Raw genomic sequence first — 26,217 nt, 5'->3', positions numbered from 1 at the left:
GGGCTTGCCCTCCTCTTGGGAACACCTTTCTCCCACTCCGAGGGTGGAGGTGGCCCCAGGCTGGGCAGTTCTGAGGGAGGGAAGCATGGCAGTCACTCCGGCCCCCTGCCCAGTTGCTTCCCCTTCTCCTCCTGCCCTCAGGCTGGCGCGCTGTGGCCATGGCTCCGAGACACTGCAGCAACACCGGGCATGACTCTGCTGCCCAGCCCTCTACTCTGGAGGGCAGGGCAGACAGCAAGCAGCTTTGGGGAACGGGGGTGAGGGTGACGCCAGAAGCAAGTGATGCTCGCACGCACACTTCCTGGCACTGACGGCCTCTCCTGTCTCTGCCCCTGGGGACTCAGGGGCCGCACAGCACGTGACAGCCCCCCACCCCAAAGGTGGGGCCCCACTCCATCGAGAGCACTCTCAGCTTCCTCCTGTCTGCATCTTGGAGCTGCAGCTCATGGACTTGGGGAGGTGGGGAGGGAACCCCCGGGAACTTCACTGGCACCCGTCCTCAGTCCAGCTCCTGGGGGCAGCTCAGCTGAGCCAACCTCTGCCATCTGATGGGCAGTTCCATTCTCCCCAGGACAGCAGGAAGCCCTCAGCAGAAGGCCACTGGAAGACTGGACCTCCCATGTCAGGGTCTAAGCCCCAGAGCTCTGTGCTGGGGTGAAAAGCCTCCAGGCTCTGCCCACCACGCGACAGCCCCTCACGGAGAGGCAGGGGCTTCTCACACCCCAGGATTCTGTGGGCTGGTTTTGGATAAGGATCTGGCATTCCCTTTATTTCACCCCCTCATTGTTCTGAGGCTCCTCTGTCTTTAGGGTGAGGTCTGTCCATAACACTTGGGTTCCTCCCTTCCAGCAAAAGTTCATTACGGCTTTGGAGGAAGGAGCTAGAAGGAATGGGCAGTGGAGGGGAAGGGGGCAGAGGAAGAAACAGACCACAGTGAATGCCGCCACACCCCAGCCGGCCAGTGGGGCTGGTGCACGCTCCTGGAGGCGGGACCAGGGCGCAGGCAGAGGCGGCGGTTTCCGGAGGTTACCAGAAAAGGAAGGAGGGCTGGAAGAGCCTGCGGGAAAGAAGGGAGCAGGGATGAAGGTTCCCAGGAGATGTCCTGCGCTAGCCTGCACAACCTAGCCTGGAGCACAAGCCCTCCAGGCCCAGAGTCCCTCCCAGTCCCTGCACAAATCAAGGCACAGATGGGGGGATTCCAGCCCAGGTGGTCATGGAGTGCCACTGTGTGAGTTACCCCCACCACCAAACTGCTTTGGGCTATATCCGTGCACCAGGGGGTGGGCCTTGAGGTCCCCATGACCCCTGGTGGCGCGGAGGTCTGAGATCAGCCCCCTGTGGCACATACGGCACTGACAAGTGGCCGCATCTGAGCAGAGCTCTGGTCTACCAGACACCTGCCCCAAGCTGCTGCTGTTACAGCGGACGTGGAAGCTCGGCCATGACGCAGCAGCATCAGAAGCCCCTCAGGAAGGCAGCTGAGTGGCTGGGGCCGGGGCTTGATCTTTTGGTACCTTCTCCATTTCTGAACCATGTGAATGCATCCTTTTTTAACATGCAGTTCAGGAAGTGAAGAGACAGAAGTCTGGCCAAGGGCTCAAGGACTCTGTTTTCCTTCCTGAAGTTTCTGAAAGTCAGTCAGGCTACCTCAGCTCTTGGTACTATTTCCCAACACCCCGGTGCAGCAAGTACCCATTCAGGCCCTTCTGTTTTTATGGCTGAGTGTGCCACGGGCTTCATTACCTGGTACCATCATCCTGCCGGGCTCTGCTCCCCTCTTCCCCACACCACCTGCTCCAGCGTACCTGTCAGACCAGGTGTGCCCTGCGACGCTCTGCTCCGAGCCCACGTAGCACCGGGCCTGCAGCTGCGGCAGGCCGACAGGCCAGGCAAGGGGCGACCAGCAACTTCGCAGACAACAGAAGTCAGATGGCCAGGAAGGCGGGTTCTACAGGGTGCCGAAGGGTGGGGCTTGATGGCGGCTGCCCGGCTGGTGTCACATGGTCCGGCTATACTCAATGCCACCCTTGGTGGAGATGCCGGACCACGGCAGGAAGCTGCAGAGCAGGCTGTGGGCCTGGCGGTAGATCCTGTGCGGGATGGAGCAGGGGCTCAGGTTTGCTAGCGCGGAGCCCAGGTGCTGAATGTAGTCCGTGGGGCATCGTTAAGGAAGACTCTGACTCTGCCTCGCCTCGCCTGCCCACACACCCCTGGATGGCACGGTCAGCAGGGGCCCACATGGTCATCTGCAGGGCTGCGTGCAGATGCCACACCATTTCTGAAGGAGCCCCAAAGCCTGCCAAGCCTCCGTGGAGCGCCGGAAAGCCTTGTTAGCGGGAGGGGCCTCCGCTGTGCAAAATAATCAAGGGTGGCACGCGGTACAAAAGGACCTTCTGGGCGAGGCCTCAGGCACAAGGACACCTGGACCAAAGCTGATGGACAGGGACTGGGGACCAGGGCGACCGGTCTGCTGGAAGAGCAAGCATTCCCAGTTCACTCCCATACTCGGTCATTAGAATGGCAGGGCCCCGTCCCTGGGACAAGGTGCGGGGGGGGTCCCATCTTCACAGGGACTGGGAGGCCTGCAGGGTTTGGGGCTCTGCCTCCTGTTTACTCCCGTGACATGGCTAAATCCTAGCCTCACTCAGTTCACTCCTAGCTCGCTCAATCTCAGTGTCTGGGGCCACACCCTCTATCAGGAAGTCTCCTGGCCTCCCTTCTTCCTGTTCCAGCCCAGAGAGGGTTAAAGAGGGAGCAGGGGAGGGACACAGCTCTGGTGCCTCAGGAAAGGGAGGTCTGAACCCAAGCACTCCCAAAGGCAAGCAATTCTTTTCATCCCGCTGGTGTGTCTTCTCCCCAGGCGGCACAAGGCCCTCTGAGGGCAGGGGACCCATCTGTTGGGTTCACAGTGTCTCTCCTGCGCACCTGGAACAGGAGGCTCTCAATCGGTATTTGTTGGACAGGTGGATTGTTGGCCAAGAGGGTTAAAACCCACACCTCATGCCAGTGAAGTCTGAGGAACACTGAGTACAACCAGATCTACCCACAACACCATCTGGTCAGTAAAAACATGTCCCGTGGGCTTGGCCTCATGAATCATGGGAAGGCAACGTGGCTCCATCTGGCACATGGGCCATGACCCTGCGAGTCACCCTTGTGGCTGGGAAGCCACATCCCTCACCCGTGAGAAGTAAAGGATATAGGATTGTCCAGGGAGGGTGGCCGCCGTTGATGTAGAGGACATAGGTGAAGCCATCTTTGAGGACCCCTCGGATGGAGTAGTAATAGGGGAGATAGTGATGTTGCTTAAAGTCTCTGTTTTCGTAGAAGTTTATTGCTGTGTTGTTGGTGGTGAGGACGTGCAGATAGATGGCTTTGCAGTGGTCCTGGGAGGTGGTTGATATGTGATCCTTTAAACTCTCAAGTAAAAGGGAACCTGCAGGAGAAGGGGTGACAGTCACACGGCAGGACAGGCAGGCAGGGAGCATGAAGCAGACAAGGGAGTGACCTTGCCAGACATCTCTACAGATCTCCCTGCCATTGTATCAAAGATGGAACTCCCATAACCACCCTGTCAGAGCCCCTAAAATCCCATGGTCAGATGGGGCTCATCTGCTGCACACCATCGGGCATCTGGAACCACAGATGGGGGCCAGGTACTTCCCTGGCAGGGGCTGGGCCAGGGGTGGAGACTCACTAACCTTTCCCACAACAGAAAGAGCAAATGTGAGCTCAGGAAAAGGTAGAACAAACAGGCCTGGGTCACTCAGGAAGACTGCTGCCTGCTGGCTGTGTGGCAGAGTGGGGGGACTTGGAGATAGGCCTGGGGCACAGCTCCCTGCGGGCAACGGGCATCTGATAAATGGCAGCTGGGACTGTTTTTCTTTTTCTTTTAAATTTTATTTATTTGGGCACCTGGGTGGCTCAGTCGTTAAGTGTCTGCCTTCGGCTCAGGTCATGATCCCAGGGTCCTGGGATCGAGCCCCGCATCGGGCTCCCTGCTCGGTGGGAGGCCTGCTTCTCCCTCTCCCACTCCCCCTGCTTGTGTTCCTGCTCTCGCTGTCTCTGTCTCTGTCAAATAAATAAATAAAATCTTAAAAAAAAAATTATTTATTTATTTGTCAGAGAAAGAGAGAGAGAGAGAGAGGGAGAGAGCAGAAGCAGGGGGAGTGGCAGGCAGAGGGAGAAGCAGGCTTCCTGCAGAGCAGGGAGCCTGATGCGGGACTCGATCCCAGGACCCTGGGATCATGACCTGAGCTGAAGGCAGACACTTAACCGACTGAGCCACCCAGGCATCCCTGGGACTGTTTTTCAATTATGTTTTCTATTCTTAATCAAGAACACCTTGTGACCAAACATAAGCCATGTGTGCGGCGGCAGGTGTGGTGAGAGGTGCCCATTCCCTGACCAGGACATCTGGGAGCGTTATGAATCTGATCAAGTCAGATTTGGGAATGAGGCCACTGCCTAGAGACCTGACGATGGGTGCAAAGAGCACAGGTGGACGGCCAACAGAGTGGAGGTGGGGCAGGGAGACCTGCTAGGAGGGGCGGGAGGCTGAACATCCCCGCAGGCCAGGGGAACGAGGGACATTTAGGGGCTGGTCATCAGCACGTGGGAAATGACTGGACATGGTGGCTGGAGCACATGTGCCAAACCCCACAAGCTCAGCACCCCTTACCGATGCCATGCTTCCTGAACTCCTTCACTACTCCCAGACTTAGAATGTACGCAACCTGCGTGTCAACAGAGAAGTTGGAGGCTAGAATATCTCCGTCCTGAAGGAAAAGTCAGACATAAAGGCATGTTAACGGTTGAGGCTCCTGGTACCACCGCAGGGCACATCCCACCCACGGACTCCCTGACCACGACACATGGGGTGGGTGGGGCTGGGGCGGGAGGGGACAGAGCAAAGGATAATGGAGAGTCAGTCCCACAGACACCCACACCCACACGGAAACGACAGGGTGCAGGTCCTTGTGGCACAAATGGCTAAACTAAGGACACACACAGAATGTTGCTCCTCTTGGGGATGTGTGGTGGACCTGACAAGGGTCGAAGGCAGAGCAGTAACGGGGAAGCGACTGTGCCACGTGGACACGTACTGGACACCCAGAACGAGACAAAGTTTGAAAAGGTTTGCCTCAAGGATCCTACGCTGCCCCCAGGTGGTCTCTGAGCAAAGGAAGTGGGGGCCTGAGCGGCCTCACCGCCCTGTGCTGCCCACACCAGGCAGAGCTCCGCCCCACGCCGCCCTGTGCCTGCCTTGCGGTTCTGGAGATGGGAGTTACCGCCTGGGAGGCTCCCGAATCTGACCACCATGCGAGACGAAGTGGAAGAAAAAACCTCAGGAGGAAGCTGGGACAGAAAGTCACTCTTAAAAGAAACTACCTTCGCCAGAATCTAATTACGGGCAAAATGGGGTATACTTGAGCGGGTCGGGTCTTTCAAAGGGCGATGTTCTTCTTGTACTTTTAAAGAAATAACCTGAAGCTCAGCAGATAGAACCTGCTGCCAGTTGTGAGTGGGTTTTTTCCTGTCCTTGGAGTAAACACCCACGTGATAAACACTACTCAGTCGCGAAGATGACCAAAATTACTGGGCAGAATCTTGACCCAAGACAACCACACGGAACAATGTGTTTGTGGCCGTGACCTCTCATTTTATTTTATACTCAGAGCAGAGCTTGCTGATGTAGGGCCACAGACTCCTAGGAGCTCCAACATAGATCTCGGAGAGGTCTGTGAAACTGGATGAAAAGAAATTATATCTCCATCTTCACTAACCCCTAACTGGAACCTAGCGTGTCCTTCAACCAACCACAGCACCATTAGTAGTTTCTACAAATCACTGATCTTCCCAGAGCCCTTGACAACTTTGGGGGTTCTCAGTATCATTTACACTCCTCCCTACTTTGTGTTTTGGGGTCTTTTAACTCCTCCCTACTTTAAAATGACAGCCTGCAGCTAGGTCTCTTGTTCAATTTGTCTAACTGTATCACCTACACCCAGAAAGAAACCAACTGGGTATGAGTCTCATCATCGGTCTGGGCTGCTAGGAGAAAGGGCCACAGAGCAGGCAGCGTGATTTGGCTGCAAGCCCCCGCAGGCCTGTGCAGCGACAGGGACCACCAACTCCTTGCCACACATACTTACTTCCTTGTGTATCTTGGTCCTACTTTTTATTTCAGCTACTATCATTCCCACGATGGCGCCCCTGTAGGTTGCGGCGAGGGAAAAGAACTTCTTGTTGGAGGTGATATCATGATACCATGAGTCTGGGTACCTGAGGAGAACAAACTGAGGTGAACCCCCAAAGGTCAAGCTCAACTAATGTGGGGCTTCACAGTAGAACCACACCCTGCCCACTGTTCCACGGCTGATAAGGAGTCTGTCCACCACTCAGCCTACACCAAAGGGTCTTCTCAAAGCAGTAATCTGTCTAGATGGGACTGGGAATTTCTTAAAAATGTGTGGGTTTTTTTTTAAGGTTTATTTATTTATTTTGGGGGGGAGGGGCAGAGGGAGAGGGAGAAATTCACGCAGACTCCGAGTGCGAAGCCCATCGCAGGGCTTGATCTCACGACCCAGAGATCATGACCTGAGCCAAAACCAAGAGTCGGACACTTCACTGACTGAGCCACCTAGGAGCCCCTAGACGGGACTGGGAATTTCTTTTTTTTTTAATACAAAATTTTTTTTTAAAGATTTTATTTATTTGCAGAGGAGAGACAGCCAGAGAGGGAACACAAGCAGGGGGAGCGGGAGAGGGAAAAGCAGGCTTCCTGCAGAGCAGGGAGCCTGATGCAGGGCTCAATCCCCAGGACCCTGGGATCATGACCTGAGCCGAAGGCAGACACTTAACGACTGAGCCACCCAGGTGCCCCGGGACTGGGAATTTCTGATGGGAAAAATAATTTTACTATCATTTTTTGAGAGATGAGAGAAAAAAAAAATCTCTGATGACATTCTCTTGACGAGAGCAGGAAGTAGAGGGACAGCTGGATAGCTGGATGAGTTAAGACTGATGGCCCTTGATAGCCCATAGACCTGGGTGATTTCCAAGAATTCTGTGAGTCCTTCTGAAGACTGGGGGTGTGGGGAGAGCCAAGTTCACAGCTGAGTGGCATGTGAGTTCACTGCACCTCCCTGGGCAGAGATGGGGACAAGGCTTCGAGGGCAGGGTGTGGCTAGGGTTGCTAGGGGCTATTCACCAAGACCCCTCACTCAGGGGAGCAGGAAGAGAACATTTAGTGCAAAGCCCCTGGACAGTAACGAAAGGCAGACTCACCACAGCCAGGAGACATGGTCAGGAGGGCAGGGGCACTCGGGGCCTAGGGGCGTGTGGGCTTGTTTTTTAGCTTGGGGTAGACGTAATAGGTTAGCCTGAGATGCCTTGTTGAGACCAAGAGCTGGGGGAGGGCACCATACCCTCTCGGTGACATAGCAGATAGGTCCTCTACTCGGCTCTGCTCCACAGTGGCCACTGACCACTCACCAGAAGGTTCTACAGGGCCTGAGCATCACCTGCACTCCCTCCCTGGTCCTCCTCACACTACCCCAGAGGGTCAGCTGGCATGGCAGCCACGACACGGAGCTGCCACCACACAGCCCATGGGACTGCAGTTCATTCCACCATCTTTGGAACCTGAGGCCTCGGGCGCAGGAAGCTGTGACGAGAGGCAGGCAGGCCGGGCGCCTCAGGAGGCAGAGGCTATGGCCCCGCGGGACTCTACCGGGCGCAGGCGCCTCAACTGGGTCTTATCCGAGCACATACTGGGCACATACGGGCCCTTCTATGGCCCGTAAAGCTGCCACTGGCCCACATCCCCAGGAGGCTGAGGCACATCCCACCAGAGCCGTGAGGCTCGCCTGTCTCCTCCCTCCCGGCCTGCAACAGATTAAACCACCAGTCTGAGGTCAGGACTCATGGAAATACGAGGCTTGGCAGTATCTAGTTCATTTTTACAAGTTTTTTTTTTTTTAAATAATAAATTCTTGTGATGAGAACTCAGGATTTACTGTATGAACAGCTTCCCACATATAACATATACAGCAGTGTTCACTGTAGTTGGCATGTTGTTCATTACACCCCAGTACTTCTTTATCTTATAACTGCCAGTTTGTAAAATAAAAAGCCTGCATCTGGGGCACCTGGGTGGCTCAGTCATTAGGCGTCTGCCTTCGGGTCAGGTCATGATCTCAGGGTCCTGGGATCGAGCCCCGCATCGGGCTCCCTGCTTGGCGGGAAGCCTGCTTCCCCTTCTCCCACTCCCCCTGCTTGTGTTCCCTCTCTCACTGTGTCTCTCTCTGTCAAATAAACAAATAAAATCTTAAAAAAAAAAAAAAAAAAAGTCAGCATCTATTTTTCCCACCACAAAAGCTGTATGTGCCTATTACGGAAGCAAAACAGACAAAACTCTAACTGCTAATAATCTGCCCACCTCAAACTACTAAAAACACCCTGCTACATGGAATATAACCTCATAAGCTTTTATCTTGTACATGTTTTTATTTATTTATTTATTTAAAGATTTTATTTATTTTTTGACAAAGAGAGAGACAGCAAGAGAGGGAACACAAGCAGGGGGAGTGGGAGAGGGAGAAGCAGGCTTCCCTCTGAGCAGGTAGCCCGATGTGGGGCTCGAACCCAGGACCCTGGGATCATGACCTGAGCTGAAGGCAGACGCTTAACGGCTGAGCCACCCAGGCGCCCCTCTTGTACATGTTTTTAAATAAAAGCAGGATTGAGGGGCGCCTGGGTGGCTCAGTAGATTAGGCGACTGCCTTTGGCTTGGGTCTTGTTGCAAGGGTCCTGGGATCAGGCCCCGCATCGGGCTCCCTGCTCAGTGGGGAGCCTGCTTCTCCCTCTCCCTCTGCTTGTGCTCTCCTGCTGTCAAGTAAATAAATAAAATCTTAAAAATAAGTAAGTAAATAAATAAAAGCAGGCCTGGGATACACACTGTTTTCTAGTCTACTTTTCCCATTTATTATCTCATTAAAAAAAATCCTTATCAACAAATACACCTCTTCAACAGATTTCTATCCCCCTGGCTGAATAACAAGCCTTTGCAGGCACATACCCCAATGTATGGAACCAAGTCCTCACTGTTACGATACTTAAGCTGCTTCTCAATTTTCTGAATTATCAATAGCACTGCACTGAACATCTTTTCAACTAAAGACTCTCAGGAAAGGCCTTCTGGGGAACTCTCTGCACGAGGGATGCAGTGAGGTGGAAAGAGGATGATGGTAGCCAAGGCCCGAGGCCTAGGGTCCAACAGTAGGCAAGGTGACCCTGGGCTACCACGGCACCTCCAGGCCACGCTGGCTGTCACAGCAAGTCTTCTGGCTCCAGCACCGGCACTTACGTGTGTCCCACCCCCCCCCACCCTCGCCCCCCACCCCGCCGAGCTGCAGCTGGGACAGTGGGTGCTGCTCAACTTACTCGATGGGGAACCAGTCGCCGCACAAATGCTTCACGGTGTCTATGTCATCGTGGCAGAGGAGGCGTAGGCTGACCTCACTGAGGGCGCTGGACGGCACCACCTCTGTCATTCACACCTGCAGGGAGGGAGGCGGCGTCAGGAGGGCAGCCGCTCCCCCTCACCAGCCCACCGGGCACTGTCACCGCACGCTACCTCCTCCTCATGCTAACCTGTGAGGCAGGCAAGACAGGGAAGCTAGTATGGTCCCCCATGGACGGACGTCTCCTCAGTACCCGCATCGAGTGTGTCTGTCTCTCACAATAGCCCCAAGGTACAGGTGGCAGTTGCCCCCACACTGCAGACGAGGAAATGGGGTGCCCCACCCCAGCCCGGCTCCTCCCCGGCTGGTCTCGCATCTCACTCCCGATGCTGTTTCTCTGTGTTTCTCTGCCGCTGCAGAGAGCACCGCCCCCACTCTGCCCCACATCCCGATGTCTCCCGACCTGGGTCCCCCCGGGGCAGCCTGGTGGGGGGCCATGGTTGGGCTGGATTTCAGCAGAAGTGGCGCTAGCTGGCTAGGCTGCTCCTCCTCCCCCAGCCAGCGGACAAAGACTCATGGGCAGGAAGAGAGACTATGAGACACGCCAAAGTTCAAATCAAGGGTCATGAGTTTTTAATAACTCTTTTATATTTAAAAATATATTATTTATTTATTTATTTTATAAAGGATCCTGCATTCTTATTTTTCTTTCAGCAATCTCCACGCCCAACGTGCGGCTTGAACTCATGACCCTGAGATTGAGAGCGGGGCGGGCGCCCTGCTAACAACTCTTCTACATCAGGAGAGTATGTTCAGTCCAGGCTGCTGGAGCAGCCTCTTTGTTTTAGTTGAAGGAAGGCAGGTGGAAAGGCTGGGCTCCCACAAAGCACCTGCACCCCCAGGATTTACTGACTACGAGAAAGCGGAACCTGACAACCCAGGTCCAGCAGCCCGGCCAGCCCAGCCTCTAACCGCGATGTGAAATACACTAATCACCCAGGGTTCCACCTAAAATGCTGGGCGCGGACCCAATCAAGCCTCCAGGCCTAAAGGCACACAGGCTTCAGTTCAAGGGCACCATGACGCCCACCAAACACGGAAGGAGGGGCATTCTACAGGACAACTGGCCTGGTTTCTTCAAAATATCAAGGTCAAGAAAAAAAAAGAAAAGTAGTAAACTAAAAGAGGCGAGGAGATCTACCACCAATTGTGATGTGTAAACCCCCAATGGGAAAAAGAACAAGTCAAAATAACCTTCTGGGGAAATGTAAACACGGGCTGGACAGCAGATGATGTTACGAAGCTGTTACTAATGGTACTGGACAAGGAAGTGTGTAATTATGCAGGAAGTCTTGGGAGTGAGGCATTGTGAGGTCTGAAACTAAATGTTTCAAGACAATACAACTACTTAGGAAGCAAACATGACAAAATGCTATTCACCACTGGATCCAGGTGGCAGATAAGACACAATACAGGAATTTACTGCCCACACATTCAACTTCTCTGCATGTTCGAACTTTTTCATAACAAATGTTGGGGGTGACAGGACCCCAGAGAGGCTGGTCATCACCTACTGACCTGAGCTTAATCCAGAAACCAGTTCTGTGAGTGTGCACCGAGATTATCCCGGCGACACCCAAAGGTCTTGGGGACCCGGATGTTCAGCCCTGACCACTCAGCCAGCCCAAGGAAGTGCCTGTGACAATCCTTCAAGGTCACCTGCTCGGACTGCCCTGGCATCGTTAGTGCCTTGTTCCCATGAGACTTCAGGTGTCTCCGGGAGGGTCCCCGGGAAGGTCATGTCCTAATGTGCCAACTGCCAGGGGCTGAAATCCACCTCGAGGCTTGACCACTGGGATGGCGAGGCAGATGCTCAGCCTCTAAGCCCTGGACGCAACCCCAGCAGGCTCTACTCAGCAAGAAGGGTTCCTGTGAGGGCCACTCGTGGGTTGGCAGACCCCTAGGACCACGTGGGCTGAGCAGTCAGGAGGTGGGCAGGAGGAGGTGGACGTACTGCAGGAGCTCTGTGGCCACACTGGGTTCTGTCTTTCCAGCACATGCCAAACTCCCAGTGGCGGGGACCATGTCACCTTGACACATCCCTCTGCACAGCACTGGCTCAACAGCTGAAATGAGCAGGGACCCGCTTTCTCCTCCTCCCTCCATGTTTTCAGCCAAGTGCCTGCGCACTGCCTATGTGGGGTCTGCAAGGTGGGGACCCCTCCCGTGGCCCGCCCCACAGCGCAAGGTGCCCTCCCCCGGGGCTCTGAGGGGGACAGAATGGGGTGCTCATCATGACAAGGGTTTGTTCCTGCTTGAGGACTGGTGGGCCCCCATGGGTCCAGGGTCAGGCAGCAGCTGAGGTACCAACTCGACCTTACGAAGGAGCCCTGCTAGAGACCTATCACTTAGAAGGGGACAGAGCTGGTCTCTGGATACAAGATCTTGATGGAACCCCTGAAAGCTAAGCTGACCTAGACAAAAGCCTCTTTCTGGGCAGGGCAGAGACAGCCAGCTGTGCTGACAAAACAAGGGACACAGCCATCACAAAAGTTAAAGTGAGAGGCCTGCTGGGATAGGGTAGGCCCCAGCTGCTGGGCTGTATTTGTTTAAGTTCTTAGTTCCAAACACAAAACAAAACTGAAACACCAACCAAACAACAGAAACTACCCTCAATCTAGGCAAATCTGATCTTCCCATGTTGCTTGGTGTTTCTTCTTTCTTGGGATGCAACTTCAAAAACAAGACCCCATCCAGCCTGATCTCTGGGTCAACAACAGCTCCACTATTTGGTTCCTGAACAGTGGGGCCGTTCCAGGGCTCAGCACCCCCATCTATGGCCGCCCACTCCAGCCCACGTCCCTGTTGGTATCCAGGATGCGGCCTGTGGCCCAGAATGTGCTGGTGTGACCTTAGGGACCTCATGCCTCTCAAGTGGCCAGCCACCTCTTGGGACATGGGATCGGTCAACCAAAAAATGGCAAGTCCTGAGTTTTATGAGTCATCTCTGTCCAAAATATATCCTAGCAGTCACTGGATAGGATGTGGTTCCCCAGTTAGCCCGAGCCAAGGGCTATTTTGTCCCACAGAACATGAGTGTACGGGTTAGAGGGGTTCGCCCACCAAGAGCAGGATGGACCCTGGCACTTCACATTCAGGTACAAAGTACTGGAGGTTTCTGCACAACACCCAAAGGGAGGGTAACCCTGCCTTCTTCCACAAAAGGGATGGATTCAGACACTGAGCATGGTCTTGTATCTGGCTCACCCTTCGTTAGCCAGGCTCTGAGTCCCCTCTAAAATAGAGAGGGTCAGGCCCAACAGGACAGTGCTGAGGCTGGAATGAGCTGCTGATGGCAAAGGGCTAGGAACTGAAGAAGAACTGTCCATCAATGTGGGCTGTTGGTGCCCACCAACTGGTGACCAGCATGGTCTGGCTAGTCCAGGGACTAGGCCTTTAACAGTGATGTCCTTGGCCTTTAATAGTGATGTCCTGGGGCGCTTGTGTGGCTCAGTCGTTAAGCATCTGCCTTCGGCTCAGGTCATGGTCCCAGGGTCCTGGGATTGAGCCCCGCAGAGGGCTCCCTATTTGGCGGGAAGCCTGCTTCTCCCTCTCCCACTCCCCCTGTTTGTGTTCCCTCTCTTGCTGTGTCTACATCAAATAAATAAATAAAATCTTAAAAAAAACAAACAAACAGTGATGTCCTAAGTAGTTTTGCTCCGATTCCTAACTTAGGTGGTTTTCAGCTGCTGGTTCAGTGTGAGAGGCACCAAACCAGTTCCGGCTCACCTAAACTGGAAGGAGGCCCTGCCCCACAATCCCCTTAGCTGGGTTCTGAATCCACACACAGTTTACCTCTGACACTTTATTTTTTTATTTTATTTTTTTAAAGATTTTATTTATTTGAGAGAGAGCGAGTGCACAAGCAGGGGGAGGGAAAGAGGGAGAGGGAGAAGCAGACTCCCTGTTGAGCAGGGAGCCCTACACAGGACTTGATCCCAGGATCCTGAGATCATAACCTGAGTCAAAGGGAGACGCTTAACTGACCAAGCTACTCAGGCACCCCCCCCCTTTTTAAAAAAGATTTTATTTATTTATTTGAAAGAGAGATACCTCTGATACTTTAAAATAAACAGTTCTCTGGCACAACACATGCACAAAAGCAACAACCAAAGGTTTCATTAATCTTGTAAGATATGAGAACAGCATTGTGGTTGTGCAGAAAATGTCCATACTCTTTAGAGATGTACACTGGATATGTAGAAGCAAAATGACATCATATCCTGTAACTTAATTTAGCTGGAGCAAAAGTGCTTAAATGTTAATAATTGTTGAATTGGATGATAGGTATGCCAAATAGGTGTTTGAAAATGTTCCTGGGGCACCAGGGTGGCTCATTTGGCTAAGCGTCTGCCTTCGGCTCAGGTCATGATTCCAGGGTCCTGGGATCGAGTCCCACATCGGGCTCCCTGCTCAGCGGGGAGTCTGCTTCTCCCTCTTCCCCTCCCCCCTCTTGTGCACGCTCTCTCTCTCTCTCTCTCAAATAAATAAAACCTTAAAAAAAAATAAAGTGCATTTCTCAAAAAAAGAAAAGAAAATGCTCCCAATTAAAAACCAACCAACCAATCCCAACCAAACTTTTCCACGGAGGCCGAGTTTCGGGTACAGATGGCAGGTTGGCCAGATGGCTGACTTCAATGTCTCTGGCGGCCTGCAGCCCGAGCTCCGGAAAGCAGCGCCACACGCTGCAGCAGCCACAGCCCCCTCTGCACACCTGCTCACTGGATGAGTGAGTTCTCGGCAAACCATGGCTGGTTCGCTGATCTGCACTCTGGATCCCAGGTGGGTTAGGCGCCTGGTTCAGAGGGTTATGGGTTCAGGGAATACTGCTCAGGACCCAAGCTAACCAAATCTCAAACTCCACTGATGTTTTAAGGAGCGACAGGACACAGGACACTGTTTTAGGAGCTGGCCTGCTGCCCAAGATGCTAAATATCAACCACAGGGCCAATTTAGGGCAATGCCTCCCCACTTCAGGGCCAAGAAAACTGGGACATGCACGAAGTCCCTGCCAAAACCTGGAGCCTCTGGGTCAAAGTCAACAACCCCACATCATCCAAGGCCAAGCCCTGTCCCTCAGTGCAGTCTTTCCAGAGAAGGCTCCGGGGACAAGCCCCCCCCCCGCCCTTGCAACAATCTTCAGGGAAAATCCTAGTGGACAAGCCCAAACACATCACCACCTGCCAATCCAGGTGGCCAAACAGGATGATCTATGAAAATCCTCCTCAGCACCCCAGCAAGGACACACTCCCGCTTCTGAATTGAGCAGGGGAGGGAGTGGGAGTCCACAATTGACTGTCAATGGATGAACAAATCAATAAACTGCAGGGGACATGTAAACCTACACCTGCTACAACGCGGATGAATGCTGAAAACGTGATGTTGAGTGAAAGAAGTCAGACGCAAAAGGCCACATGTCTTATGATTCTAGTTACATGAAATGTCTAGAACAGGCAAATCCAGAGAGACAGTAAGCGAGTGGTTGCTGGAGGCTGGCTGGATCTGGCGGGGGGGTTGGCTATGCGTGTGAGGTTTCTTTTGGGAGCGGTAAAAATGTCCTGAAACTCAATGTGGTAATGGACACACAGCTGTGTAAATACACTAAAAATGTTGAATGGTACACTCTGTACGGGTGATTTGTATAGCATGTGGATTATATCTCAATAAAGCTGTTAAAAACAAAATAAAACAAAACAAATCCTGACTGAATGTTTCTTTGGTGAACAAATGGATGAAAAAAATTATTTCTGAAGACAGTCACAGTAGATTCCAGAAAGAATCAGAAGCTTTGTAGCCTGCAAATTAACTGCAGGGACCCAGGCTGGTGCCCATGGGGGGCTGGCCTGGACCCTGCCACCTGGGGTGTGGGGGGGTGTACATGCATGCATGTGCATCTGTGCCACCCCCAAAAGGGCCGGGGTGGGGTGGGGGACCCCTGGGAAGACAAGGCTGAAGATCAGGGAGCTTGGCAAAAGACACAGACTCAGAGAAGAGGAAGAACCACCAGCCCACTAAGGCCCACCTGGTAGCTTACTCCAGATTTGGGCCAATTTTAATTATTTCATACTCAAAGGAAAAAATCTGTCGCTGTGTAAGAAGTGATCAGAGGAACTTACCGAGTCTTAGCCAAGAATGTCTGTGCGGTCTATGAGTTTTCACAGGGGAGGCAACTTAAAATGCCTTTGAGAAAGGAAAGATCACAGTCAGACTCCACCCAGCCCCAGCCGAGAAATCAACGCGAACCACAATCACCAGATGAATCTGAAATCAACTTTCGGCTCCAACGTTTGACCTGTGCCAGGAAACTCCATGTCCTCCTCTTTCCAGGAACAGCTCTCTAGACTGTTCATCTGCTGCGAGGCAGGCTCGAGCCAGCCCGAGAAATGGGGTGCCACGACTGCCTGCCCTCGCTGCTCTCTGCAGAGCTCCAGGTGTTTCACTGGCTGTGCCCCACGGTGCTCCTGGTCAACAGCAAATGTGCTCTGAGCTCCCGCGGAAAGGAGGTGCAGGACAGGACACCAACAGCGTGCTCTCAGCAGACCCTCCAGCACAGGGGACAGAAGGAGTACAAGCACCCGGCAACATCAGCCAGCAGTCAGGGTCTGGACAGTCTCCGACCTTGGGCATCTGAGGAGCCCGGGAGCAAGGGCTGGGGGTGAGGCACTTCCTGAGGGGACGGAATGTCTCTCTGTAGATGGTGGTGGTGGTTACACACACAGACACACACACACACAGATTAAAACTCACTGGATGCGTTTGTCATATGTGTACTAAACTTCAATAAAGTTGCTTTTAAAAGTTTTTTAAAAACCCTCTACGTTAAGCCTGATAGCAAAGGAAGAGATCTATAATAAATGAGCATCTCATTCCAGGGATTTATAAATTTTTCCTTAGTATCCCTGGGACAAGGCTCTTGACCAAAGGGACAGGATTTGTTCCCTGTTTGACTTTCAAGACAAACACTGGGCTCCAAGATGCACAGCTATTTGTGGATTCTCACATCCCTATTAAAAGTACTTCCATGTTTTCAAAAGCCTTGATTTTAAAAATAGAAACAAGTCACTTTTAACTAAGGGAAAAATGCAGCATTTATAGTGCCGAGTCTGTTCCAGCCCAGCTGTCAGCGGGCAGAGAAAGGACAGGAAGGCAGGGAAAGGGAGAGCCTGGTGTGCAGGTCCCATAGGAAACACCGGCGTTGGAGGCCCAGTTTACAGAGAGGGTGGCAGGGCACATGAGATGCTGGTGTGGCAAGTGGCCGGTTCACAGACAGGAAGCAGGCCAGGAGACCCACCTCTGGCACCTGTAGGAATCCCCACTTACCCATCGAGAACTTTCCACCATGTGCCAGTCTCCTATTGCTATGGGCTACTCTTAGGGCTTAAGGGACAAGGATCCTGATGATTCACTAGAGAACAGGGGCCAGAGGTGAAGCCAGAGCACAGCCGCCCCACCTCACCCCCCTCTGGCCTCCTTTCTGAGCCCTCAGGTGCTGGCACTGAAGCCTCAGCACACAAGCCACCTTTCGGGACATTTCCCTACAAAGACACCGACACATCTACACTACAACAGTAGGGGCACGTTGTACAGGGAACCCAAAATTCGTTTAGGCTTTGAAGTTAAAACATGAAGCTGCAAAGGTTCAGGCTTCTATGAGAATTCAAGCCAGGGTTTCCTGGGTCTGCATCCTGCCCTTTGCCTCGGGGTGGGGGTGGGGGGCCGGGGTGGTTGAGTGAAGCAATTCAAGGGGACAGAAACCAGATTCTCCAAGATCCAAATGAAGGGCCTGCCTGCTCACCTGCTCTACCCTTTCTCCTTCCCCGACCTCATCCTCAGGAGGCTGTCTGCAAACCTTGTCTTCTTTCTGTGCTAAAATGACCCCCTGGTCCCTGTACGAAGGCCACTTTTCCCTGAGGACTCCCAGGTGGCAGGAAGGGGTGATGTCTGGACACCCGGGCACTGCCTCCACATGCCTCAGCCAGAGGGACAGAGTGAAGTGGCGGAAAAGCCACCAAGACATCCCCAACATCCACAGGAACACCTTCATCTCCCTTCCACTGGCAAGTGCTGGGGATTCAGAATCTGGGGGCTGAGAATGGAATCATTCCACTTCCTGGACGGGTCTCCCGGCACTGTCATGAGGCCCACAGGGCACTCCACTCCCATCCCAAGTAAGGAGGCTGGAACAACCCTATTCTTGGACACCCCTCCCCTTGTGCCCTGACACCCACGGTCCTGTGGGACACAGGTCCCACAGTCCTTCTTCAAAGGCACTGCTTCTTGGTCTCACACAAGCCACGTTCAACTTTTAAAAACCACCCCATCCTCTTAATGTCTTAGGAGGTGCTCTGGCCTCTCCCCTCGCCCTCATCAGACATCCGGTATTCAGGCCAGCCATGGCCACACTGCACCCTCTATTACTAATAGAACCTTCCCTTCCTTTTCTTCTTTCACTCCCATTGGTTCAAAGGGTCCTTTCTCCTTGCCGAGGTTAGCCACCCTCCACTTAGGCTCTGGGTGCTATGTCCTCCATGTGGTGTCAGACCCTGCAAGGATGCTGGGGTCACTGTGACCACTGAGATATCTGTCCTATAGGTGCTTCTGCTTCTCTGTAGCTGAGAAGATAAAAGGAGATGGCCTTTTCCAAAGGGCCACCCCAATTGCTGGCCCAGCTCCACGTCTCCTCCTGTGCACATAGCCACTCCTCTGAGTACTGTGTATCCCCCTCTTGGACAGGCCTTCCCGCCACCTACTTCCCTTCCACACAACTACCTGCACTGCCCCACGTGCCGCCACCTTCCTGCTTTATCCCCTGTGCCCATCGTCGGCCCAGCTTCTGCTCCAGCACACCCACAACAAGGCACCAACAGCTTCCCCTCCCTGGAAGCCAGCAGCCTCCCTCAGGACTCTCCTCCCCAAACCCTCTCAAGCTCACAACTGAGTCCATCCCTTTCTCAAAACCTCAGCTCCCTTCACCCATGATGAAGTCTTTCCCCAAACTCCAGGCTTCTTCTCAGGTGAGGCTCAAGGGAAGATTAGCACACACTCGCCCTCGGCCCAAGAACTAGACGCAGGGCTCTCAGGAACGTGCAATTCTGCAGACACCAGGTTGATCGGCTTGAAAAATCCAACAGTAATGAGCTCTAAGCTCTTGCCTTTAGGATGGATGGGGGACAAAAGGAAAACTAAGCTAGGGATGGATACAGGAGCCTGCCTTTCATAGCAGTAAAATGGGCTACAGGGCTCCAAGGAGACCGAGGGACACAGCGAGCACTCTTCACAGCTCAGCTGTTCACATGGGCAGCTGCTTGGGGCGGGGAGCAAGCGTCTCTACAGCAGCCTGGGCTCCTTCTAAAACTTCAGGGTAGAAGCAACATGAATAATGTACAAGATGACAAGAAACAAGCACCCGACACTCTGGCTCCGAACAACCTTCCTCTTAAAACCCACCTCATCATGCTCTGAGGGGAGCCTGTAATTCTCACAGACAATTCTCTTCAAACACGAATTGATGATATTAGAGGACTGCATTTGTAGGACATTCTAAAACTGGCTAAAAGAATCAAAAGTGACAGAAATCAGAAAGCACATGCAGTGGGGGACACTGAGAAGAGGCAGAAGGCAACTTGCTGGGGCGATGGTGATATGCTGTGTCTCCTTCAATGGTCATCAAACATATGGCTCTGCTTCAGATCTGGGCAGTTGACTGCAGAGTAAACACTAGTCAGGTGCCAAGTTCTCTGCCAGGGGCCGGTGAACTTGGGGTACCTGCACTTGACAGTGGGCCCTCCTTCAGATTCTCGAGGGTGAGAAGGCAAAGACAAAGACCTCCGTGCAGTACAAGGAGGACATCTTGCATTCTGGAGCTCTGCTCTTAAGCTTTACATTGTGCAAGATGACATAGATCTAATTTTGTTTTAAATTTATTTCTCTATTTTGTTTTACTGCACATCCAAGGTACAATGACCAGATGCGGAGGGCATATATTGAGACCACTGTGCACACGTGCCACCTGCAAACCTCGGATCCTCCTTGGGAAGGCATCTGCACTAACACTGGTCAACAAAGTCGGAGAGAATCCTCTGGTTGTTCTCAGGACCTTCGTCACAGCGTTGGGGCCGGCGAATTTCCACACAGACAGGGGACTGGACTATGGGCAGGCAGCCGAAGGGCTCTCTGCCTTTTGTGGCCTTAGCTGGCCACTGTCAGAACTGGAGAAGGAAAGCCCATGTCTGGGGTGAGACAAGGACAAAGAGGAAGATTGGATAATATGAGCTAGGAGAAAAAGGGGACATGGGAACCGGGGGCCAGAAACGTGGAGCCGTGAGCAGGCGCCATGGTCCCCTTGCCGGAATGTTCCAGACGTGTCTCATCTTCCCAGAATAGAACACGAGGGTGCAGATGAGCCCCCACTGCCAGCTCACATGCTGGCGCTGAAAGACACAGAGCGCAAGGGTGTCAGGGCCACAGGGGCGTGGGCTGGTCAGGCCTGATGGCTTGGAGAAGAAGCATGTTTGCCCCTCGGCTTTTTAAGCTGGGATCTTGCTAGGAGGCCACCTGACAAGGTGCACCCAGAATAGAGCTCCAAGTTCAGATCCACTGAGTGGTCAACTAGTTTGGTTTACCAACAAAACTACCTGTAAACAGCCAAATTTTTAGGGGGTGGGAATAAAAACGTATGTAATAATCTGCAGTCCTGACTACCAGCGGAGACTGAACCCTGTCTAGCGCTCAAACTCAGCCAGGAGTGTGTGTTCTCCCACAGAGAACTCTGGCGGCTGCGACCAGCCCTCAGCACTGCTGGGGGCAGAAGGTGACAGGGACCAGGCAGCTACTCACTTTGAAAGGAAAAAGTACAGCAATAGGGGAGTTGGGTTTCAGAGACTCTGCCCCCTCCCCCCACCCCCCTGCTGCCCCCAGCAGGCCAGGCCTCCCGGCCTTTCTTCTAGGTTTCCATCTCAGCGAGGTTTTGTTGTTTGACGGGTTTTTAATCTCCGTTTCTCTGGCTTTGTGTTTAAGATCCTTCGGAATCAAAGAGATGTTAATTATGAAAGTGGGTCAAATTTGGTATAAACACTTGATCATGAGGTTAACTTATTATTATTATTTTTAAAGATTTTATTTATTTATTTGAGAGAGAGAGAGAATGAGAGACAGAGAGCACGAGAGGGAAGAGGGCAGAGGGGGAAGCAGACCCCCCGCTGAGCAGGGAGCCCGATGTGGGACTCGATCCCGGGACTCTAGGATCATGACCTGAGCCGAAGGCAGTCGCTTAACCAACTGAGCCACCCAGGCGCCCTAACTTATTATTTTTAAAAAGTAATTCAACCTCCTGTCAGCATTTGCTTCTGGAATTACACAGATGTCTGTGTTCATCACTCCTTTCTGTATTATTTATTTATTTTTTTAAAAATAAGCTTGAGTTGTTTTCGTTTTCAGAAAAAAAAAAAGACTTTCAGGTGGTATGAGAAAATTATGAATACATTTTTATGAAAATTATCTCACGGGCTGTTTTTAATTAGCAACAACTTGGAAGTTTTACAGTGTCTCTTCAAATTATAAGTAGAATGATTACCCATTTGCCCCAAAACAGTCTCTCATAGTGCTTTCAAATCCCAGACCCCTGGAATAGCATGGCATTTTGTGCACGGGTACCAGAAATAAATGTTCTAAACACAGATTCAAAGTTGTAATGAAGCAAAAAGGACGTAGTTGTGGATAAGGACGATAAACAGACTTGTAAACATATTGTAAAGGGTTCCCGTGTAATTATTAAACAACAATTTAAGTGGCTTTACAAAAGCCAATTTAAAATATTTACAAGTTTTAGATGACCATTTTTAAAAAGGTTTAAAAAAAACATTCCCAGGGCTCCTGGCTGGCTCAGTCCAAAGAGCATGCGATTCTTTTTTTTAAAAATTTTTTTGTTTTTTATTTTCTAATTTTTTAAAAGATTTTATTTATTTATTTGACAGAGAGAGATAGCAACAGCAGGAACACAAGCAGGGGGAGTGAGAGAGGGGGAAGCAGGCTTCCGCCAAGCAGGGAGCCCGATGTGGGGCTCGATCCCAGGACCCTGGGATCATGACCTGAGTCGAAGGCAGACGCTTAACAACTGAGCCACCCAGGCGCCCCAGAGCATGCGATTCTTAATCTCTGGGTCATCAGTCTGAGCCCCATGTGGGGTGTAGAGATTACTTAAAATTAAATTAAATTAAAATAAGATAAAAACATTTCCCTCTTCTTGAAGGAGGGAAATGCTCTTGCAAACTTTTTTGTTTTACTATGAACACATGTTCACAGTAAAGTCAGTCACATGCAATATAAAGCAAAACTAAGATTCCCCTATTCACCCCATCCCCAGTAAAATGACTGTTAATGTTGCTGGTGTTTCCTACGAGAAAATGATTTTTGGGGGGCACCTGGGTGGCTCAGTCAGTTAAGCGTCTGCCCTCGGTTCAGGTCATGATCCCAGGGTCCTGGGAACCAGCAAGCGTTGGGCTCCCTGCCCAGCGGGGAGCCTACTTCTCCTTCTCCCTCTGCCCCTCCACCCCTGCTCATGCTCTCTCTCGCTCAGCTCTCTCAGCTCTCTCTCTCTCAAATAAATAAAATCTTAATGATTTGTTGTTGTTGTTGTTGTTTTTAAATAGGAGAGGGCTTGGTTGGTAAGGGGCTGAAGGGTCTTTGGGGTGGTGGGTATACAGGTACTCTCATCCCATGACCATTTGTCAAGCAGTGTACTTTTTTTCTGTTGGCACACTTCAATGAAGTTGTTAAAAATGGATGGCCAGAGGAGAAACAAAGTAATCTGAAACTAAGACTAGAAAGAGTAGCAACTCTCTGAACCAGCAAGCCCTTCTGCAGAGTTTAAAGAGAGGAGTGGTTTGAAAAAGAAACAAAATTGAAGCAAGTACTCAGCAGCACTCCCATGAACACTACAGAAAAGGTGTAAATATTGTGTCAACGTTTTCCAGATAAGAATTCTTTTTAGTACCTAAGGGACAATTACCCACAGGCTGTTTTATACAATGAAACTGCTTTCTTTTCGGTCATTTTCAACATGGGCTCAAATTTCAATACTTCGCTGCTCAAATAGATCATATTTCAGGAATTCAGGAAATAAAAAAAGAGGAACGCAATCTGATTTTTAACAACAGTAACTATTCAAGAAATAGAACTGGAAGGATTTTTTTTAATGCGGTTTATTAAGGATGACAAAATACGTTTCTCTGGTGTTCCTATGGAAGCAAACGGAACAGAGACTTTCTCAGACAGCTGTTCTGTGTCCCCTTCCACAAGCACCTCCTCTTTGCTTCTTTACGACTATCAATCTGTCTTTAGAAGGTTTATTTCTTGCATCAGTACACAAAATGCCATGCTATTCCAAGGCCATGGAGTAAAAGTTGGCACTAAGAGTCCATTTAGGGGCAAAATGGGTAATCATTCTTACAATTTGAAGAGACATTTAAAAATCTCTACACTGTCACATTCATAGGTACTTTCGCCCCCTTCCTGCCACACAGGCCCTACCTGAGCAGGAAGTTGATCTCAGGTGAAGAGATGGGGAGTCTGAGATGTAGACAGGACAAACAAAGGACCAGCCCTCATCTGCTGTTACTCCTCTACCTGACCATCTAGTTCAGCTCAGTGCTGTGACCACCTTGGCCGACTGTCACATGCATGCGGGCCTCCGCAGTGGGGCACTCAGGCTCCAGGGAACACTGGTTCAACTGTTGACCTGGACCCCAAACCACCTCCCACAGAAAGCCCTGGCTCCCTGTCCAGACGTCCTTCCTATCATTCCATGAGAACTGAGCAAATGCCTTAAGGTTCACAGCAGAACACTAACCTACCATTTGCTCACTGGGTTTTCCGATGCATGGGTCTCTCTTTAATCAGCTAACCCAGAACTGGCCTGCCAGCTAGCTCCTATCAGAGGTCATGCTAAAAAAGAATGATATTTAGGGAAGGAGGGTTGATCTTGATGTTATCAAAGACACAAATACTTCCTGGGGGAAAAAAATCAACATATGAACTTAGCCAGAAAGAGACCCATGAGGTCCAGCATTATTTTGCAGATCAGTATTTACTTGAAAGCAATGCACACAGACATAAGCAAGACCAGCTTTGACACGGGGTCTATACCCCAAGCTTGGTTTCTGCACACAAGGAACAGAAATGGAAAAACCATGAGGGCTTTGTGGATTCCTTCCAGAAAGAGATGTCAAGGGAAGATAATGGAGAAAAAACTTAGACACGGAGGAGCAACCATTTAAGAAAAGACAATGCCTGATAGGCAGCCAGCTCTCTATTCAGGTAGGAGAGCTGTCACAAACAGCTGAGACCTCTGGGCTATTTCAGCAGGGCAAAGACGTGTGCCAGCCTAAATTCAGAGCTCTGAGGATTCTTCTCTACACTGTTACCTGGGGCAGCTGGGTGTAAGGATGCTGTGTCCATCTGGTCTAAACACACGTCAGGTTGCCAGAAACCAAAATGCTGCTAATAGTCTCCTGATGCTCAGACAGTCTTGGAGCCGAGTACCCAGTCAGCAATGACAGCATCACCCCGGTTCAGGTGTAAGTATCTTTTATCTCTCAAATCTCCTACCATCCAGGAATTTTCTTCCATCCCAGACTGAGGCATGCTGTTACTAAGCAACTTCAAGTCATATCTGAAGTCTGTGAGTGGGTGTGGTTAAAATAAACAGATGACAAAGTCACTGCAAGTTACAGAGAGGCAAAAGCTACACAAAGACCTTTTAAAAACATGCCTGTACTTTTTATTCTGGCCTGTCAACGCCACACCATGCCTTGACTTTGTTTTGTACAGGTTTTAACTGTCTTCATAGAATCCCAGCATTTCTGCAAGCTCAGTGAGAGGGAATTGCAGCCAACTGTGGCCCAACGGAGAAGGAGCTCAGGCACACTGCACTCTCCAGGGCCGAGCTGCACACTGCTTCTGACGGGTACAAATCCTAAATGGCTTGAAGACCTATGCGCACTGCCATGACTTATCTGTCCATTTGGAAAGATGACCGGGACTTATATTTCAGCCATCCCTGAGTTTCTTCTAGTGTTTACTCCCTTCTTCTCCAAACTCAAGGCAATTCAAAGATTTTCGTGAGAGACAAAATTTGTTTTTGTTCCAGCCCCTTTTAATTCAGTGATGCTCAAGACTCCCCTCCTTCCTGCCTCGCGGGCCAAACAAATAACTTCTCACACTTATCTCTACATCACAAGATGTCATAGGAATTGTGGTATTTTTTTAGATGACCTGGAGTCACCTATCTTTCCTGGATCACTCAGTTAATCACTAACTAGAGGCTTTCTGCCTTCAGTCCTCTGGTGACACTTCTGCAACCAGCAATGTTCTCTCCAGTTCTGACACTCCAATTACCAACCACCCGGGCGCCACGGGGAGCTACTGTGTGGGGCTGCTATCCTTTTCCATCAGGACAACTGAGTAACAAAATCTTATGGCTCAGGACTTGGCAGAGTGAAACAGATCAATGAAGCTGCCAATGCCCACGTTTACTGCAGAATAACTCCTGGTCCTGAGCTCTGGCACCCGCCGGGCACACAGATATGTGTTGTCAGTGGTCCAGAGAAGACCCACAGTCTCCCTCACAATTTTCCCACGGGGACACGTCACCACAGGAGCTACAGGCTCCCAGTCTTCCCTGAGAAGTGCCCGATCTGGTGGAGGAGGTCAGAGCTGTCGTAGGGTCTGCATGGCCAATCTGTAAATTATCAAAAACGTAAGAAATTGACACATCTTAAAACCAAAAGGTACAGCTGAGGACGAAAGAGTCGGAGACAACGAAGACAGAGCCCCAGGCTTTCAGAGTTCACAGGAGGGCAAACAAGTCGGCAAATAACTACAATCCGCGCAACAAGTACCAAAGCAAAGGCAAGGCCAGGCGAACCGCTGACCTGCGAAAAGGCCAGGCCCTTCAGCAGGAGGGAGACCGGGAGGGAAACGAGGGGCAGCCTGACCTCTGGTCCCAAATTTCCCCCCACCAACTCGTCTTGGGGCCTGGCCGGGAGACACCCAGGCAAAGGGGGCGCGGGGGGGAGGGGCGGCTCTGGGAAGCGCGTCCGTCCTCACCCCGCGGACGCCCCGCGGGCCCTCCTCAGCCTCCGCCAGCGCGAGCTCCGCGGCCCCCTCGTCACCCCGCGTACACGTCTAGGCACCTAGAGGCGTGGGTCGCGCCCCGGCCGTCCCGCGCCCCGCCGCGGCCGACTCGGGCCCCGCCTCTCCCTTCCGGCCCGGGTCCGGGCGGCTCCCTCCTCCCTCAAGACCCCTGCCCCACCGCAGGCCGGAGCCGGGGGAGCCTCACCTCGGACGGGAGCCGGCGGCAGCGGACGCCGTCGTGGGGCTCAGAGCATCCTGGAGTCGCAGGCAGCCAAGAAGTGCGGCCGCGCGGAGCCCGAAACGAGTTATGTAACCGGCAGGGGCCGCAGCCGGGACGGAGGCGGCGGCCCGCGGCACTTCCGCCTCCCGCGCCGGGCCGGCGGCGCAGGCCGGAAGCCCATTGGCCACCGGCCCCCACGTGGGACGCCACCGCCGCCGCCGCCATCTTACGAGCGGGCGGGTCTCGGGTGAGGCCCGGTGGCGGGCGGAGGCGCGGACGAGGCAGGCCGCCGGCCGAGCGATTCTGCGCTGGCGGACGTGGGCGGTGGCGGACGTGGGC

General features: G+C 52.1%; 1 protein-coding gene across 2 annotated transcripts; it reads right to left on the bottom strand.

Moving 5' to 3' along the window:
• Positions 1-1,919: 1,919 nt before the first annotated feature.
• NAA60 (N-alpha-acetyltransferase 60, NatF catalytic subunit) lies at positions 1,920-26,015 on the bottom strand. Of its 2 annotated transcripts, XM_021698081.2 has the most exons (6): positions 25,864-25,943; positions 9,448-9,563; positions 6,156-6,285; positions 4,682-4,778; positions 3,202-3,436; positions 1,920-2,153 (listed from the first exon to the last, which is right to left on the bottom strand). In XM_021698081.2, exons 2-6 carry the CDS (start codon positions 9,555-9,557, stop codon positions 1,997-1,999), a joined length of 729 nt encoding a protein of 242 aa, XP_021553756.1. In that variant the 5' UTR covers positions 9,558-9,563; positions 25,864-25,943; the 3' UTR covers positions 1,920-1,996. The 2 variants fall into 2 exon arrangements, with proteins under 2 accessions (XP_021553756.1, XP_021553757.1); XM_021698082.2 differs by lacking the exon at positions 9,448-9,563 and having other exon boundaries at positions 25,864-26,015.
• Between the last annotated feature and the right edge of the window lie 202 nt (positions 26,016-26,217).

This window comes from Neomonachus schauinslandi, chromosome 5 (genome assembly GCF_002201575.2).
Source record: "Neomonachus schauinslandi chromosome 5, ASM220157v2, whole genome shotgun sequence".
NCBI lineage: Eukaryota > Metazoa > Chordata > Mammalia > Carnivora > Phocidae > Neomonachus > Neomonachus schauinslandi.
The sequence above is the reverse complement of the archived record's forward strand: the minus strand, read 5'-3'. Positions and strand labels throughout refer to the sequence as shown.